The sequence below is a fragment of the Ahaetulla prasina genome, chromosome 3, assembly GCF_028640845.1.
Source record: "Ahaetulla prasina isolate Xishuangbanna chromosome 3, ASM2864084v1, whole genome shotgun sequence".
In the NCBI taxonomy this organism is placed as follows: domain Eukaryota; kingdom Metazoa; phylum Chordata; class Lepidosauria; order Squamata; family Colubridae; genus Ahaetulla; species Ahaetulla prasina.
The window spans coordinates 206,671,399-206,691,237 of record NC_080541.1 but is presented as its reverse complement, the minus strand read 5'-3'; the positions used below and the strand labels follow the sequence as shown (position 1 = coordinate 206,691,237).

Sequence of the window (19,839 nt, the reverse complement as noted above, 5' to 3'; positions counted from 1 at the left end):
TTTTTACTTCCAAAGTTATACTAATACTGTCAACCCTGAAGCTGACCTGACCGAAGCCATTTTTGACAGCTTCAGTGTTGGAGCTGAGGGATAGAGAGAGGGGATTTCAGATAGTTGGGATTCTGTAGCCAAAACAAAATATTTTCTCTTGGGAAGCAAGGACATTCTCACACCTGGTTGGAGGAAGGCGGAGTGATGTCTGACGGCAGCCAGACCATACCATGATTGGACCATGTGACCAATTGTTTTGAGAAAGTGGGAAAACTTTTAATTAGGTGAAAACTGCGGAAGCCTTCAGAGTCAGTTTTCACCGGATCTGTGCCAATAATGAAATGTTTGATATGGATCTAATGCTTGGAACCCCGACAAATAGACTGCCTTGGCCCCGTTTGAGATGGGCCACTGCCTGTCCACGATATTCTATAATTCGTTCAGATTTGGTTACAGGCAGTCCTTGACTCACAACCATTCATTTCATGACCATTCAAAGTTACAACAGCAAAAAAGTGACTTCTCACACTTACCACTGTCAGTTACAGCCTGCGCAGTCTGCACTGGCTACCTGTGGTCTTTCGGTTGCGCTTCAAGGTTTTGGTTACCACCTTTAAAGCACTCCATGGCTTAGGGCCCGGGTACTTACGGGACCGCCTGCTGTTACCCTATGCCTCCCATCGACCCGTACGCTCCCACAGAGAGGGTCTCCTCAGGGTGCCGTCCGCCAAGCAATGCCGGCTGGCGGCCCCCAGGGGAAGGGCCTTCTCTGTTGGAGCACCTACTCTCTGGAACGACCTTCCCCCCGGTTTGCGCCAAATATCTGACCTTTGGACCTTTTGTCGGGAATTAAAAACTCACTTATTTATTCAAGCGGGACTGGACTGATTTTTTAGACTTTTTAAATTTCCAAATTTTAATTTTAAATTTTTAAATCTTCTGCAATTTTATATGGGGTATTTTAGGTTTGTCAATTTGACCGTTTTAATTCGGCCACCATTGAATAAGTTTTTTAAATTGATTTTTAACTTTGTATATTTATTGCTTTTTATCTTGGCTGTACACCGCCCTGAGTCCTTCGGGAGAAGGGCGGTATAAAAGTTTAATTAATAAATAAAATACAGCATCCCCATGGTCATGAAATCAAAATTCAGTTGCTTGGCATCCAACGTGTTTTTACAACAGTTGCAGGTTTCTGGGATCGTGGGATCACCTTTTATGATCTTCCCAGGTGGCTTCCAACAAGCAAAGTCGATAAAGGAAGCTAGATCCATTTAATCACTGCAGCAAAAAAAAAAAAAAGACTTGAAATTGGGTGCAGCTCACTTAATGACTGCATTGCTTAGCAATACAAGTTCCAGTCCAGGTAATACTATAGTCGTAAGTCGAAGACTACTACCGTATATACTCGAGTATAAGCCGAGTTTTTCAGCACGTTTTTTGTGCTGAAAAACGTCCCCTCGGCTTATACTCGAGTATATACGGCTTATACTCGAGTTTTTTTTTTCTTTTTTTCACATTATACCGATGGTGCAAACTTGGCGGGCTTTTGCATTAGCGCGGGGAAGCCCTGCCGGTGCAGTGAGAGGGCGGGGCGGGGGAGCCGCCAGCCTTCTCGGCTGAGGGAGGAAGGTTTTCCCTGACCGGTAGCTGCCTCATTTCCCTCCCTCGGCTTATACTCGAGTCCCCAGTTTACCCCAGTTTTTTGGGGTAAAATTGGGGACCTCGGCTTATACTCGGATCGGCTTATATTCGAGTATATACGGTATGTCCTTTTTGCGACCAGTTGGGATTGCAATTCTGTGCTGGCATGTTACAATCTCAACAAGTTTGGAAGTAGCCAGACTGGGAAAGGGGCATGTAGCACATGCCTTTGTATGCAAGATCTGGTTTAGTAATCTGAATTTAGCTTTTGCAAATGATGTTGATTATCTGAAGACTCTGAGGAATATAATATATAACTTATATGTCACACAAAGATTCGGAAAATTGCATGTATCAGATGGGATGGGATGGAGATACAGGTAGGATATTAATTTTATACTAACATCATCTGATTTACAGATAGTTCCTAACTTCCAGTTACAATGGAATTATGGTCCTAAGTTGTGATAGCACTAACAATAGCATTTAGACTTATATATCGCTTCACAGTGCTTTACAGCCCTTTCTAAGCCAGGGGTCTCCAACCTTGGCAACTTTAAGCCTGGCAGACTTCAACTCTCAGAATTCCCCAGCCAGCAAAGCTTGAAGTCCGCCAGGCTTAAAGTTGCCAAGGTTGGAGACACCTGTTCTAAGTGGTTTACAGAGTCGACATATTGCCCCCCACAATCTGGCTCCTCATTTTATTAACCTCAGAGGATGGAAGGCTGAGTCAATCTTAAGCCTGGTGAGATTCAAACTGCCAAATTGCAGGCAGCCGGCAGTCAACCAAAGTAGTCTGCAGTACTGCACTCTAACCTCTGTGCCACTGTGGCTCACAAGTGATCCATGTAAAATAGGTCATTCACAATGACCAATTCAATTTAATGACCTTTTTGTGGTGGTCATTAAGTAAATATCACAGTAATTAAGCAAACATCATCAGTAAATTAATCAATTGTTCACTACAGGATGGTTTTCCTGAAAGCTAGAAATAAATGTAAAATGTGGTCACAAGTTCAAAATTTTGCAATGTACTGACAAAACACCTGTGCAACAAGGAAGTTTCCCCCCCCTGGTTTCTTTGTAGCACTTTTGTACCTGTTTTCAGCTACATGCTGTTAACTTTCTATACAAAGCTTTATGTAAATTTGACTATTTTACGTTAAAGGTAAAGGTTCCTGACTCTAGGGGGCGGTGCTCATATCCGTTTCAAAGCTGAAGAGCCAGCGCTGTTCGAAGGTATCTCCATGGTCATGTGGCTGGCATGACTCAACGCCAAAGGTGCACGGAACACTATTACCTTCCCACCAAGGTGGTCCCTATTTTCTCTACTTGCATTTTTTACGTGCTTTCGAACTGCTAGGTTGGCAGAAGCTGGGACAAGTAACGGGAGTTCACCCCGTTACACGGCAGCAATAGGGATTTGAACCACTGAGCTGCCGACCTTTCGATTGACAAGCTCAGCGTCTTAGCCCCTGAGCCACCGCATTCCCTTTACGTTTGTGTTAGGGAAAGGCAATCCTTAAATATTCTTATGCAGATGTGCTGCCCTTGTTTTACATGTATTTAACAGTCAGTACATCAGTAGCTACATCTTATTGAGAGGCAAAAGGCAATGTCACATCTTAGGTGGGACACTTGAGGATAGATTTTTTTAAAAAAATATAAGTTTGATCAGGATGAAAAACTGATTAATATTTCATTTCATCTTAAGTTTTACGCATTTCAAAAGGTGCCTTTTGTATGCTTTCCCACAGGGTGGCAGCTTACGGTATATTAAATCACCAATATCTGAATCATTAAAATACACAAAACGCCTTAATGAAATAATAAATGCCACAGGAGGCAGTGATGGCGCTTATGCAACTCATCATACATTTATAATTGACATATAGGTATCTCAAAAGGTCTGAGTCAATGGTGGGTTTCAACATTTTTTATTACCGGTTCTGTGGGTGTGGCTTGGTGGGTGTGGCATGGCTTGATGGGCGTGGATTGGTGGGTGTGGCAGAGGAAGGATACTGTAAAATCTCCATTCCCACCCCACTCCAGGGGAACGTTATGCAAAATCCCCATTTCCTCCAGATCAGCTGGGACTTGGGAGGCAGAGAATAGATGGGGGCGGGGTCAGTCAGAATTTTTACTACGGGTTTTCTGAACCACTCAAAATTTCCGCTATTGGTTCTCCAGAACTGATCAGAACCTGCTGAAACCCACTTCTGGTCTGAGAGAAATCAAATCAGTAACTGATCCCCGTGCTTTTAACAATGTTCTCCTTTTTCTTTATATTAACATTTAAATCCTTTGGGAATGTTGAAGAGGCACACCGTTTACTGCTCCCATTAATATTTTTTATTGTTTCGTATCATACATTTCCTTTCTATCTTGAGCAGTGGGCTCTCTACATGTCCAAGATGTTAACATGCAAATGTACAAACGTCATCATCATCGTCATTATAGTCATATATACATTAACAAATATACAGTAACATATAAACAGATATGCGATAACATCCATCATATTATAACATATATTGTCTTCCATTATGGTGCTGATTATATAACCATCGTTAGAAAAAAATACCTGTCATTTTCCTTTCTCATATACATCATATTTTACCCAATTTTACAACAGTCCTGTCTATATACTGTAGCTTCATATCAATGGAAAAATCCAAATTTTTTTACTACCAGTTCTGTGGGCGTGGCTTGGTGGGCGTATCAGGGGAAGGATGCTGCAAAATCTCCATTCCCACCCCACTCCAGGGGAAGGATACTGAAAAATCCCCATTCCCTCCCCACTCCTGGGGAAAGGATATTGCAAAATCTCCATTCCCACCCCACTGTAGGGCCAGCCAGAGCTGGTATTTGCCAGTTCTCTGAATTACTCAAAATTTCTGCTACCGGTTCTCCAGAGCCTATCTGAACCTGCTGGAGTTGAGCCCTGTCTCATATCCCTCGCAAAATCCATCCCTAAGACCTTCTGTTACTTCCCCCTTCCCTTGACCCATTCAAGGGAGCGCACGTGTATTTATTTGCATTGATATGTGTCTGCGTGATTTAAGCATCGGTTTTTCCCAGTCCGATTTCCATGCTTCTTTTGACAGTAGGAAGAAATGCATCCGGCGAAAGTTTACTTCCCTCCCTCCGCTTTTCCCCGCCTGGTGAATTTCTGCAGCGAAGTGAAAAGGCTCGTGGGATCCCCGCCTTTCTCTCCCCAGGGAAAAAACGAGGTTAGGCGTTGGTTCAGCATGTCGGGCGCCCTCAAACAACCTCAGGATTATATGTCCCAAAGCTGCTTTTTCAGGATGCAACTGGACTTTCTTGGTTGGTTGGTTTTTTTCTTTTTCTTTGAAGGCGTTTTGCTTCTCATCCAAGACGCTTCTTCAGCTCTGACAGGATAGTGGGGCATGGAAGGGTTATTTATATAGTTGGTCATCTGCATCCTAATCTAATCCGAGTAGGAGCGCTGCTCAGGGGACCCTGAGGACCCAGATAAACCTCCAAGTGCTTCAACGACCGACTAAAAGGATGCAGGTGACCAGCTGTCTGCAAGGAATATATACATCCTTCCACGCCCCACTATCCTGTCAGAGTTGAAGAAGCTTCTTGGATGAGAAACAAAACGTCTTCAAAGCAAAACAAAAAAACAAACAACAACAACAACAACAACAACAACCCAAGAAAGACCAGTTGCCTTCTGAAAAAAAAGCACCTTTAGGACAACCATGACCTGGATGCCTGAGAATCTCTATAGAACCTTAGGTTTAGCGCAACCCAGCCCACGGGGGCAAACCTAACTTGCTTGAGAAACACACGCCCGCATTCCCACGTTCTCAGGGCTGAGCGCGTGTATGCGCGCAAAAAGCCCGCCCGCTCTTGGCCACCTTATCATCTCTCTTCTCCCCCCCCCTCCCCCGCAGCTTCCACTTTCTCCCGCTTTGAAGAGAAGGCGACCGGCCTGCGGGAGACCGACGCGGTGGCAGAGCCGCCACTCCTCCCCTCCCACTCCCGGAGGCAGCGCCCGCCTTCTCTCGCCCCAGGTGGCTCCCCGCGAACAGGAAGTCGCCTCGCCTCGCCTCGATCAGGCTTCAACCCTCCGGGAGCGAAGCTGCAGCCGTGCAGGGGCCAGGAGCTGCAGAAGTGGCGAGCGCTCCCTACTTTTCGCGGGGGCAGCTTTTTGCGCGTGCAAACGCCTCCTCTTGCCACGCAAGGTGGCGGAGGGAGACTCCAGGGCAAACGACCTCTTAGGACCTAGGGGATTTCCCCCCCTCCCCCAGAAGTTTAAAAGAAGCGTGCATTTCATTTTTTATTTTTATTTTATTTTATTTTGCGAGTTGCATGGTTCAGACGAGCGGGCATTATCATTAATTCTTGCAAAGGGGAGGACAGAGTAATTGCTTGCAAAGGGGAGGGCAGAGTTGCCTCTCCTCTATTTTTTCTTCTTCTTCTCTCTCTCTCTGTCCACCCAGCACTCCATTAGATTTGTAAAGAGAGCACCCTTAGGCGTTAGAGATGGCTTCCAGTCCAAACGATTCGGATCCGCACTCCCAGCAAGGGGAAGACGATCCGAATCCAAATATCAGTCCTCAAGAAGAGCTGGATTTCTCGATTTTATTTGATTATGACTATTCGCAGCCAGTAGCAGGTTTGTGACTTTGGATTACTCCTATTATTTAGTCATCGGGTGCATTTATGACTATCGACACCTTCGAGCTTGATAGATGCTTTTTCAAGAGAACTTAGGGGTGTGTTTGGAATGGATGGGTATGTGTGTGTGTGTGTTCTCAACGATGCATGGTCCCAAGGACCAAGGACTAGTTTTAACAATGTAGCTGGTGTCATTGGGTGGCTGGGATCAGATCGTGTTTCTTTAGCACTTGGGTTGGAAACTCTATCTATCTGATCAAGAGTTGGACTTGCCTGGCTTGGCCTGTACAGGAAAAAGTGGTTTTCTGCAATTAACCCTAAAGAGGGCAGCAGGGAAACTTTACAATGTTTGCTGAGGTTAATTAGGATCATCTGCCGTTAGGAAAGTTTACCTTCCATCAGATTGGGTTGAAAGTCTGCCTGTATCTTTTTTTGTTTATCTCTAGAGGGATGGATAATTAGAAGCTCTGATTGCTGATTTTTTATATATATATAGGCTGGGCAAATCTAACAAGCAATAGCAGAAAGGGAACTGTCAAGAAAATAAAAAAATATAGTACCAATAGGATCATATTTTAGCACACCAAAGATTATTCTTTGTCATTTCTGGGTCATATAGATAACAAACAGCTTTTTTCTTTTCATGACTTTTGATTTTATCTGACAGCATCAAAACTTCATTGCACTCGTAATTGTTTATTTGTCCTAATGCAAAGGACAGATCCAGGGGGTAGGGCCAGAAACGACTCTGAAATTAATATTGGACAATGGCTTTGGTCAAGCTTGCTAAAATCAGTAGGCTGAGTAACAGAAGACAAACAAGTCTTTGAAAGCCTTGACTGGGAGCCAGAATGCAACAATTGTAATTTCATGTAGTATTTGTAAGGTGCTATAGAATGTCACACACTATTTCTACTAGCCTTTGTTTTCAAAGTGTGTGTCTTTGGATGTGATAAAATATACCTGCTTTAGGTCCCCGTAAAAATATCATACCTATTTGTTCATGCATCACACATCTTTGTTACATGTTGGGAATATCTAAAAGTCAGGATACTGGGATGGTCCCTTATTTCATAGTACATAGATATTTGGCAAACACGATCTGTGAAAAATCCTGGGGACATGCTTTAATATGTGTCGGAAATTGCAGATGGCATGGAAAACAACAGCACACTTCCTGATGTGAGTTTGTCTCTTAATTAGTCATCAAAATGGACAGTATGGTTTCTCAGTCATCTTTTGAGTGTGGTCAGTTTTCTTTTGGCAGGTTTTCCGTACCATGTTAACATAACAAATTCTATAGCAAATTGTTTTGAAGTCTCTACTGCCGTCCAACACTAACCACATCTACCAAGAAATGAAGCAAGAGCTGGGATGTCTCAGTTAAAAAAGCAACAACTCAAAACCATCACTCAGACTCAATAATCTTTGATTTTCGGAGGGGGATTTACTTCTTAAACTCTGCTATTAAGACTTTTTTTTTAAAAAAAAAAATTAAAACTCTTTGTTACTGTTGCTAATACTAAATAATGAGAACAATCAACCAGTGGAACAGAAGTTGCCTTCGGAAGTTGTGGGAGCTTCATCACTTGAGACTTTCAAGAAGAGATTGGACTGCCATTTGTCAGAAATGGTGTAGGGTCTCCTGCTTGGGTGGGGGGTTGGACTAGATGACCTACAAGGTCCCTTCCAACTCTGTTAATCTGCAATCTGTAAAATAGTTTAGGTTAGCCTGTGACTCAGGATTTGGTCCTGCCTGCTTGTTTTTTGCAACCGTGAAGCTACAAAGAGGCTCTCCCCCACTCCCCAAATCAGAGATGGAAGAGGCAGATTCATAAAGAAAGAGTGTGCAAAGTTATAATTGCAAATGTAAAGTTGCACAGTGTATTCCTAGCTCTTTTCAGTGAGTTGAAGGGCTGCTTTGACCTAGAAAGAAAGAGAGCAATTGACTTGGATCCCGGGAGTTTTGCATTGCAAGCCATGATACTGTTTGAAAAAGAACAACTGTTTGTAATTCAGATATAATAAAAAACAGACATGTGGAAACCTGCAAAGCATTCCCTTCTGCATGCTTCTGAGCCATTTATAAATGCAAATTAAAGCTTTTTCTTTTGCTATTGTGACCTCTTAATATTGGTGATATTGTTGTGATCACATAGTTTTAAACAGTTGGCATTTTCTTATTTACCAACATACTGCTTGTTTTGCCCCGTTGGGATGGAATATAATCAATAACTGCATGTAATCTCTCCATCCCACCCCAGTTTTCTTTAACCTGATTGCAAAAGAACAGCGAAGATCAAAATTCTCAGCAAGCATGGACAAATAGCTCAAAAGTGCCAGGCTGGGTCTGGCATACTTTTTTGAATGATTTTACCGCTGGGAACAGATTGGCATTGCATGAAATGAGACTGGCATTACATGAAAGTCTTCGTTTAGATGGGATATATCCAGAGAAGGTTTAGATACACAACTGCAATGAAGGCAGTCAAACATTGTCAAACATCAAAAGAAAAAAAACACAAGGAAGTCCAGTTGCCTTCTGAAAAAGCACATTTGGGACAACCATGACCTGGATGACTGAGAATCTCCACAGACTTTTAGCAGTCAAACATTCTTGTGAATGAATATATCATTATAAAATGAACAAAGGTTTGCTGATTTTTTTTCTGAATGTGGACAAGCGGGAACATAACCAAGGATGATTGATTGTACTTGAGGGTACACCTACTGCAGTTGCTTTTAAGTCACACCTTTTGAACAAATGACAGCTGTGAACATAACTTAGACTAGACTAGACTAGACTAGACTAGACTAGACTAGAATTTTTTATTGACCAAGTGTGGCTGGACACACAAGGGATTTGTCTTGGTGCATATGCTCTCAGCGTACATAAAAGAAAAGATACGTTCATCAAGAATCCTAAGGTACTGTACAACATTTAATGATAGCCATAGGGTACAAATAAGTAATCAGGAAACAATATCAATATAAATTGTAAGGATACAAGCAACAAAGTTACAGTCATACAGTCATAAGTGGAAGGAAATGGGTGGTGGGAACGATGAGAAGATTAATAGTAGTGCAGACTTAGTAGCTAGTTTGACAGTGTTGAGGGAATTATTTGTTTAGCAGAGTGATGGCGTTTGGGAAAAAACTGTTCTTGTGTCTAGTTGTTCTGGTGTGCAGTGCTCTATAGCGTCGTTTTGAGGGTAGGAGTTGAAACAGTTTATGTCCAGGATGTGGAGGGGTCTGTAAATATTTTCACAGCCCTCTTTTTGACTCGTGCAATGTACAGGTCCTCAATGGAAGTCAGGTTGGAAGCAATTGTTTTTTCTGCAGTTCTAATTATCCACTGAGGTCTGTGTCTGTCTTGTTGGGTTGCAGAACCAAACCAGACAGTTATAGAGGTGCAGATGACAGACTCAGTAATTCCTCTGTAGAATTGTATCAGCAGCTCCTTGGGCAGTATTAGCTTTGTGTACAGTGGTACAATCTTACAGTGCCAAAACTGTGACTGAGAATATCTTTTCCTGTGAAATAATTCAACAGTAGTTGCTAATTTACATTTCCGGTGGTGGGTCTAGAGAAATCAACGGAGTCAATATTTTTACAGCTTTAATGCATAGAGATTCAGTTAAACAATAAACCCAGCCTACTGGTTTATTACCAAACTTTGGGAAAACTGAGGTTATCTTTACTTCCTAGGTGTACAGAGGGGAAAAAAAGTCAGTGATGTTCTTATTGTATTTTATAACTTGTATTTTATAACTTATTTTATAACTTGTATTTTAGTGTTTGTTTTAAACCAAAAACAAAAGTAGGGCTGCAATACCCTTAATAGAAATAAGCTTAACTGAAACAGTGAAACTTAAAATAGCGTCGTGCATTGGATCATGATGGAAATCTCTTTTGCATATCTTTATGGAGGTATCAATTTCCACATATGATATAAAGAGAACTCAGTGATGTGATCCGCAGAATCATGCTAAGCTGTAATACTTTTCAGTTAATGTAGGTTTCTCAGTTCTGAACTATGATTGTGACAGTCTTATAAACCAGTAAAAAAAGAGTTAGCTTGTCAGCCCCACTAGGTAGATCAGACCAGGAAATCAAATCCACAGGAAGGCTAAAACTACTTTTACTGAGATTGGCTATAATAGCTGCATCTTGTAAGTCTGATCATGTTTTATCTCTTCCTCCTCCTTGTACTTCGGTGAATCGGGGCATCTGAGTCACTTCTGAATGTTATCTCATAATTTAGGAATAAAAAATCCTTCATCTCCTTTTGCCTAGGTAACAATTCCTGCATATCTTCACAATTCCTGCATTACTCTTGACAAAGCAGGATTTCTTAATCTTTTTCTGGTATTGATCAGTGCTGAAATCCATTTTTTTTACTACCGGTTCTGTGGGCATGGCTTGGTGGGCATGGTGTGGCTTGGTGGGTATGACAGGGAAAGGATATTGCAAAATCCCCATTCCCACACCACTCTGGGGCCAGCCAGAGGTGGCATTTGCCGGTTCTCCAAACTACTCAAAATTTCCGCTACTGGTTCTCCAGAACCTGTCAGAACCTGCTGGATTTCATCCCTGGTATTGATCATTTTGAATGTGATGGCCCCTTCTCTATGAAATTTCAGAAGTTGGTGAAAATGAAGTTGTATTTTTTCCCATTCAAGTTCCTGGATTCTTTGAAACCTATTATGGACCTTGGGTTAAAAATTCCTGGGTTGGAATTTTCTGTATCTTTGAGACATCATACAGTGGTTATCTAGATTTTTGCTCAACATGGAAGACTATTATGTGGGAATCTAAATGCTGGCTTTCACAGCATCTTATAGTTAAAAGAAGTATTGAAGAGTGTTCTATTGGGGAAAAAAATCATGGCCAGTTATGTGCTTTACTATCTCAAGCTGATTAATCCTCCCAGAGAGTAAAAGTTTAAGTGTCCTGATTAGGGTGATTACACTTGGTTCAATGTTTTGATATTATACTGCATTATGAAACCCATTGGATGGATCTGGTGAAGATACACATTGTGCTTAACCTATTTCATGAGTTTATAAAGATACAGTTTGGGCTTTTTGTAGCTACCATAATCTTTTTGAGAAAAGGCGATATATATGTGTGTGTGTGTGTTTGTGTGTGTGTGTGTGCTTATAGAACCCAATGCAGCAGCATTTGGCTTGTTTGCCATTGGAAATCAAAACTGAATGAGATTATTGATGTTATCACAATACTTTCATTATTGGACAAAGGACTTACTGGTACCTTACAGATCCATTTGAAGCAGTTGGCCATTGGCTCTCTGCAGCAAATTTTATTGAAGGTAAAGATATACATTCCTTGGAGAAGAACTGCATGGGAAACATGTCTATCCCCTGTAATGTAATGCATGAAACCTATTGTGTGAATTGCACCTAGTGCACCTAGTAGGGGAATAAAATTGCTACCACTAAGGTAAGTCTGCTTAGTATAATATTTTTAAAATATTTAATTTTTAAATTTTATATTTAAAATGTGTAATAATATTTTTAAGGATCAAGCTCACTTCAACAATCAAAGCATAGATGGAAAGTTGGTGTAGCAGAAAGGCGTTTGCTTAAACTCTCTTCTTTCACAAACTGATTGGATGGTCTGCCTTCCTTAGTATCTATCTTAGATTGCAATTGGGTCCATTGTTCTTTTACTGCAAGTCCCCTCTCACCAGTAGAACTCACCTTTGAGAAAACATGCAAAGAGTTTAGAAAACTTGCCGTGTTGGTATTACACAGATTAACAGAGTTGGAAGGGACCTTATAGGTCATCTAGTCCAACCCACCCACCACCCACCCCTGCTCAAGCAGGAGAGTTTACACCATTTCTGACAAATGGCAGTCCAGTCTTTTCTTGAAAGTCTCAAGTGATGAAGCTTCCACAATTTCCGAAGGCAACTTCTGTTCCACTGGTTGATCGTTCTCACTGTCAGAAAGTTCCTCCTCATTTCTAGGTTGAATCTCTCCTTGGTCAGTTTCCATCCATTATTCCTTATCTGGCCTTCAGGTGCTTTGGAAAATAGCTTGACCCCCTCCTCTCTGTGGCAGCCCCTCAAATATTGGAAGACTGCTTTCATGTCTCCCCTGGTCCTTCTCTTCACTACACTAGCCATGCCCAGTTCCTGAAACCGTTCTTCATATGTTTTTCCTCCAGTCCCCTAATCATCCTGGTTGCTCTTCTCTGCACTTTTTCTAGAGTATCAACATCTTTTTTATAGTGTGGTGACCAAAACTGGATGCATTATTCTAGGTGTGGTCTTACTAAGGCTTTATAGAGTGCTATCAGTAGTTCCTCACTTGATCTTGATTACATCCCTCTGTTAATGCAATTTAAGTTGCATTAGCTTTTTTGATAGCCACTGCACACTGTGGGCTCATATTTAATTGGTTGTTTACTAAGACTTCAAGATCCCTCTCACAGTCACTGCTATTAAGCCTGGTTTCACCTATTTTATATGTGTACTTTAACAAATTTGGTTTTTCTTTTTTGGTGTTGATTCACTCCTAAAGGATATTGTCCCAAATTAGTTCGTTCACATCAGCAAGATGTACATGGCACTATGTGGCATCATGCAGACATTTTGTGCTCTGACCAGAAAAATCTTACTTCAAACTTCTGCTTAAATCACCAAGGTTGTAGAGTGCTTGGGGCAATCGCTTTCCTTTATCCCAACTGAGATTTTGGGGTTGATGTGAGGATAAAGCAGGAGAGGAATGTATCTTGGCTTCAGCTTGGAGGAAGGATGAAATTATCATTATAACTTTTCATCCTGTGTGAATGGAGAGTAAAGGATGCCACTGAACAGACTTGGAAAGCACTTCCAGAGACCATTTTCCATTTTCCTTATTCCGAGTGCCTGAATGCCATGAATATTAATTTTGAGTATTTCTGAGATGGAAATCATTAGTGTAAGAGAGATCACAACAAAACATATAATCTGGAGGACATTCCTTGCTTTCAGAGGACACCATTATGAGTCTGTAAGTAATCCTTTGTACATCAGCGATCTTTAATGTTCCAAGATTAAAGCATGTTTACAAAGAGATGGATTTAACAAAAAACAAAAAAAACTTTAGTCCACATGTTGAAGTGTGCTTGGAAATTGTGGACGATGACTGTTTTCTCAATTATGTTAGCTTCATTGGAACTGAAATTAGTTTTGGATGTTCACCAGAAATGCAATTTTAGCCATGGGTCAGGATCCCAAACTTTCTCTTCTTTCTTGTAAACATTCTCAAAATGCATCCCAAAGAAATTCCGAAATCAAGAGGAGGAAGCAGTAAATTTGTGTCGAGCCTTTAGAACTGGTTTATAGATACACATATTTAAGCCTGAAACAATTAAATATGGATTGGGCTCCTTGCTGATCTGGCTTTGTCAAAATTTTCTGTTATCTGATATTACCAAAAATCCTCTGGATGTTCATTGGAGTAATTGAATACATTCAAAAGGCCACCAGGAAATATATGTTTGTTATACTTATTTTTATACTGGTCAGCTTTTAAGACTCAGAGCAGCTTACAACTCAGGATCATAACATCATCATAAGAAATCCTTAGTTGCCCCAACATTGACATTACTCAAACATCAATAAACCATAAAAGCAAGACCGTCGCCCAGTCTCAATATACAAAACAAAACAAAAATCCCAACTTCACATGTTGTAATTAAAAAGTCCATCTAAACAAAAAAGGCTTGACAGCTTTGGAGAAAGCCAAAAGAGATGGTGTCAGGATGACCTTGAGGGCAGGTAATTAAGCAACATCTTGGCCATATCAGAGAAGAACTATCTCTGGCTCCAAAATTTATCTCTAGCATAGTTGGGACTTTCAGCATCTGTTCCTTGATGCTTACAAAGTATGGGCAGAAACCATTGGAGGAAATACAGATGGTCCTGGCAGAGGTGGGTTTTAGCAGGTTCTGACCAGTTCTGGAGAACCGGTAGTGGAAATGTTGAGTAGTTCGGAGAACCGGTAGTAAAAATTCGGACTGGCCCCCCCCTCATCTATTCTCTGCCTCCCAAGTCCCAGCTGATTGGGAGGGAATGGAGATTTTATAGTATCCTTCCCTTGGAGTGGGGTGGGAATGGAGATTTTACAGTATCCTTCCCCTGCCACGCCCACCAAGCCACGCCCACAGAACCGGTAGTAAAAAAAACTGAAGCCCACCACTGGTCCTTGGTTTATGACCAATTGTTTAGCTATTGTTCAAATGGTGTATTTTCAACAATGGTGCTGAAAATGATCCAGTCCTTGCACTTAAGACCATTGCAGCATCCCCACAGCCACATGGTCCAATTTTTTTTTTTGTTTACATTTATATCCCGCCCTTCTCCGAAGACTCAGGGCATCTTACAGTGTGTAAGGCAATAGTCTCATTCTATTTGTATATTTACAAAGTCAACTTATTGCCCCCCCAACAATCTGGGTCCTCATTTTACCTACCTTATAAAGGATGGAAGGCTGAGTCAACCTTGGGCCGGGCTTGAACCTGCAGTAATTGCAGGCTACTGTGTTCTAATAACAGGCTCTAACAGCCTGAGCTATTACGGCCCTTTATTTTGGGCCCTTGGCAACTGGTATGCATTTACAATGGTTGCAACATCCTAAGACTACACATGATCACCGTTTGTAACCTTCCCATCTGGCTTCCAACAAGCAAAGTCAGATGGGGAAACCAAATTTGCTTAACGGCCATGCGCTTTACTCAGCAGCTTCAGTGATTTGCTTAATGACCACAGCAAAAAAAATAAATAAATAAATCATAAAATCTGGCACAATCCACTTAACAACCACCTTGCTTAGCAACAAAAGTTCCAGTCTCAATTCTGGTTGTAAATCAAGGACTAACTCTAGTTCTTTGAATAACCTCTGGTGGCTCAGCAGACTAAGTCTGTCTGTTATTAACACAGCTGCTTGCAATTACTGCAAGTTCAAGTCCCACCAGGCCCAAGGTTGACTCAGCCTTCCATCCTTTATAAGGTAGGTAAAATGAGGACCCAGATTGTTGGGGGCAATAAGTTGACTTTGTATATAATATACAAATGGATGAAGACTATTGCTTAACATAGTGTAAGCCGCCCTGAGTCTTCGGAGAAGGGCGGGATATAAATTCAAATAAAACAAAAAAGAAAAAAAGAAAAAATCAACCCATGCAGATTGAGGAGCTTTGAATTCCCAGAATGCAGGAAATTTAGTGTTGTGTTACAGTAGCAGATCTCTACTGTGTTGTGCCAACTGCATTTTCTTGGCAGCCTTTAAGGCTCCAGGAAGGTCCGCAGTTGGTTAGCAGCTTAGCTGAGCAAAGGCTACCCTGGCCATGATTCCTAATCACTGTTCAGGCAGGAGCTGTAAATCAAGGAGAATTCCCAAATTCTCATTCCCAGAAATCCTATCCTATTCCTGTTCCAGAATCCAGAACTATTTCTGGATTCTGGAACAAAGCCAGAGTGTTTCTCACAGAGATTTCATTTAAGCTTGCTTAACCCCTTCAGTCCAAAACAACCTCCTGGCACTAGGTCAGGATTTCATTCCTCAATTCAGCCTGCAGTGGGGGCGTAGGGCTAAGTATCATCAGCATGTTAATGAGACCTCAGTCGACCTCTCCCAGTGGCTTCCTATAGGGAAGAAGTCAGAGTTAGCTTGAGTATGGAACGCACAGTTCTCAGATGGACATGCTCAGTTGAGCTTATTCTGAAGCCCAAGGAACTGGCATTTTTAACTATTCCCAAGGTAGCAAGAAAACCTTGTGCCAGAGGAGGGCCCTGCCTTCTTGCCTTGTTTCAGTGTCCCCTTCCTCTGCTTCTCAAGTCTTTCTTGACTTTTGTTATGAAAAGATCTGGGATGAGAGGGCAGGGGAATTGCAAGATATCAAAGTGGAAGGAAACTTTGAGTCCTGCTGTCATCAATCTGCACCCCAGACTTTTTTTCGGAAAGTTCTTCCAGTTTGCAAAAAGATGTGGAGACTTTGGAAAAAGTGCACAGAAGAACAACTAAGATGATTAAAGGCCTGGAGCAGGGGTTGGCAACCTTAAACAATCAAAGAGCCACAAAGGCCCTAACCGGAAGCTCCCCGTTCAATTCTGGAGCCAACCGGAAGTCCGGTTCCCTCCACCATAGTGTCTTCTCCTACCACCTCATCCTTTTTCCTCTGCCAACCAGAAGTCCGGTTCTTCCACCATATAGTCTCTCCCTAGCATGGTGTCCTTTTTCCACTACCTGTCCTAACTGAAAGCCTATCAATTGTGGAGCTGACTGGTGACAGGGAGCTGCAGTAGAGGTATGAAAGAGCCACATGTGGCTCCAGAGCCACAGGTTGCTGACCTGGCCTGGAGACTAAAACATATAAAGAACAATTGCAGGAATTGGGTATAGCTACTTTAGCTATAGGACTAAAGGGAACATGATAGCAGTGTTCCAATATCTCAGGGGTTGCCACAAAGAAGAAGGAGTCAAGCTATTCTCCAAAGCACCTGAAGACAAGACAAAAAACAATGGGTGGAAACTAAACAGGGAGATAACCAACTTGGAAATAAGGAGAAACTTACTAACAGTGAGAACAATTAATCAGTGGAATAACTTGCCTCCAAAATACTCCAACACAGGAAGTTTTTAAGAAGAGATTGGACAACCATTTGTCTGAAATGGTAAAGGGTTTCCTGCCTGAGTGGGGGGTAGGACCAGAAGACCTCCAAGGTCCCTTCCAACTCTTGTTATTCCTTTGATTCTGTTAAGCATTATTGTGATATATTTCTGAACCTTCCATCACTATCTTCCATCACTATCAGTCAGCCGGGCAGTTTGTGAACATCTAGAGTATAAAAGGAAAATGTATAGGCAAGAAAAAAGTAGCAAACAGCAGATAGAAACAGCTAATAACAGTTCAGTGAAATTTCAGGAAATAATGTTTAATCAATTAATAGCAGGGGTGAAATCCAGCAGGTTCTGACAGGTTCTGGAGAACCGGTAGCAGAAATTTTGAGCAGTTTGGAGAACTGGCAAATACCACCTCTGGCTGGTCTCAGAGTGGGGTGGGAATGGGGATTTTGTAGTATCCTTCCCCTGCCACACCCACCAAGCCGCACCACACCCACCAAGCCACGCCGAAAGAACCAGCAGTAAAAAAATTTGGATTTCACCACTGATTAATAGTATTCGTTAGGTTTAAGAAAACTTTGTAGAAATGAGTTTTCTAAAAGGTTCTTTTTTTTTTTTGTCTTAAAAAGTTTTATTTTAACATTCTTATCCAATAACATATCCAATAACATATTTAATGTACCCTCATATACAATTAATCGGGTTTGCCCGGTCACCACCCCCTTCCTTTTCCTTTTACTCTCCTTCTTTACCTTCTTCTACTTTCCATAACCATCCTCCCCCTCTCTTATCTACATCCTCTCCTCTTTCTTCCCTACTCCTTTCTTCTCCCTCTTCCCCTCTTCCTTCCTTCCTTTCCTCCTCCTCCTCTTCTCTTTCCTCCTTCTCTCTTCTACTCCTTCTTTCCCTTCATTCTAAAGTAGTAACCAGGCAGGTCCGATCTTACATTAATTATACATCTTCAATCATCTTTATACATTAACTATCAATCCATTTTCTACCCCCTCCCCCTCCCTTCCTTCCTCCCCCACCCCCAGGACTTCCGAGAACCGAGTACAGGGTATAAAACTAACAACAAAATTAAAATCTAGCACAAATCATAATCCATAGTCGTTCCTTAAAACCTCCACTCCTTCCAAAGACAAAGAAGATACTTTTCTTCCACTCCATTATATATCAGACCATTCCACTCCTAGAATTCTCAAAGTTTCCAATTGAGTTAGTGTTTATTCTTGAATAAAGTACGTAGTTTTAATATCCAACCTTCATCAATCAATATCAAAACAACGTTCCATCTTCCAATATTCACCAAGGTTTCTTCTAAAATGTCTTTCTTCCCTTAGCAGTCTCTCAAAAATAGTTCATATTTCCAACTTAGTTTCTTTAATTTTTCTGTCCAACCTTCAGGGGTAAGCAATAGTCCATCTTTTCACATCTTTAACATTTATATATACAACAAATAATATTACAAATATCCAAAGTGTCAATTGTAATAATTAAAATCTTCACTTTACCTTACTTATGTCAAATAACATTGTTAAAATTACACCTATAACATCCAAAATATATCTATTATAACAATTACATTCTAATTAACATTACATCCATCTCTTAAATATAATATTTAATCCAAGTTCCTAAATTTTACTATCTATCCTCCAAAATTAAACAATATTCCATCTTCCTATTCCTTTATACCTTTAATATATCATATAGTACCCCTAAAATTACACATTTATATCCACAATAAATCATTTACAAAAATTAACCATAATCATATATAATAAAATTAAACATTCTCCTCCTTCTTCTATCTTACACATTTTCAACCATCTATTCACCATTCAACTTAACATCTGTTAACAAAGAATTCCCAATCTTTAATACATTAGTATAAAAATCTCGTGCTTTACAAATTGTATTGAGAAAATACTTTCTTCCTTTATAATTCAGTGTTAAACCTGCTGGAACCTCCCATCTAAAATATATCTGATGTTTCTTAAGCTCATCCACCAGAAAGGCAAATTCTTTTCTCTTTCTTAACATTTTAGGAGGAATTTCCTTCATCATTATTATATCTTGTCCTAATATTTGAAATTTATTTTTATAAAATGCTTGCAAAATTCCATACCTAATCCTCTTATTTGTAAAATAAATAACCACATCTCTCGGTAAACACTTCTGCCTTGCCCACCAGGAATTAACACGATAAATTTTTCAATATTAACTTCAAAATCTTCTGGTTCCATTCCGTCTATCTGGGCAAAGGCCTGAATAAAAATCTCTTTCAAATTTTCCTCTTTAGATTCTCTTAAACCCCTTACCCTTATAGCATATTCCATTAATTTATATTGTAATATAACCCTTTCTTCCTCTGCCTTATCAGCCTTAACCTGAATATCATCTATTTTATTTTCTAAATTCAAATTAATTTGAACTTCATCTATTTTCCTTTGCAAATCTAAATTAATTTGGTTAAATTCATTCAGTCTTTCTTCTGTCTGTGTACTAGATAACAATAATGGAGTAATTGATTCCTTTAATTTTTTCATCTCCTTACTCTGCTCTTCCACCAAATCTTTAAAATCCAGTATTTCTTTCTCCATTTCATTAAATTTTTGATCTATTTCTGAAAGATGAGCCTCCATAAGCTCCTGTAAAAAATTCCTTAGACTTTCTTTAATATCCTCTCTCAATTTCCGTACCTGAAGTGAAGATATTTCCAATAATTTAGAAGTGGTTAAATCTCTTTGCTTAAAAGCCATTTTTAAACTAAGTAATATCAAGAAGAAGAAGAAAAAAAAAAAAGGGGAAGGGAATAAAAGAAAAAACCCAATAAATTTTCTTCTTAAACACTGTAAAAAAAGATAATAAAAAGAAATAGATTTTTTAAAAAGAATTCCATTTAGAAAAAAAATCT

At 40.5% G+C, this 19,839-nt stretch overlaps 1 protein-coding gene across 16 annotated transcripts in view; it reads left to right on the top strand.

The window, feature by feature from the left end:
* NFATC2 (nuclear factor of activated T cells 2) overlaps positions 1-19,839 on the top strand; it is a 233,824-nt gene that overhangs the window by 17,651 nt on the left and 196,334 nt on the right. For 11 of the 16 annotated variants that reach the window (XM_058175788.1, XM_058175795.1, XM_058175784.1 and 8 more), the window contains exon 1: positions 5,726-6,283. The exons of 4 other annotated variants lie outside the window; for them this stretch is intronic. In XM_058175788.1, the coding sequence (XP_058031771.1) occupies positions 6,151-6,283 (133 nt within the window). In that variant the 5' untranslated portion in view covers positions 5,726-6,150. Of the gene's footprint in view, positions 1-5,725; positions 6,284-19,839 lie in introns of those variants that run through there. One more of the 16 variants, XM_058175794.1, reaches the window with a different exon arrangement.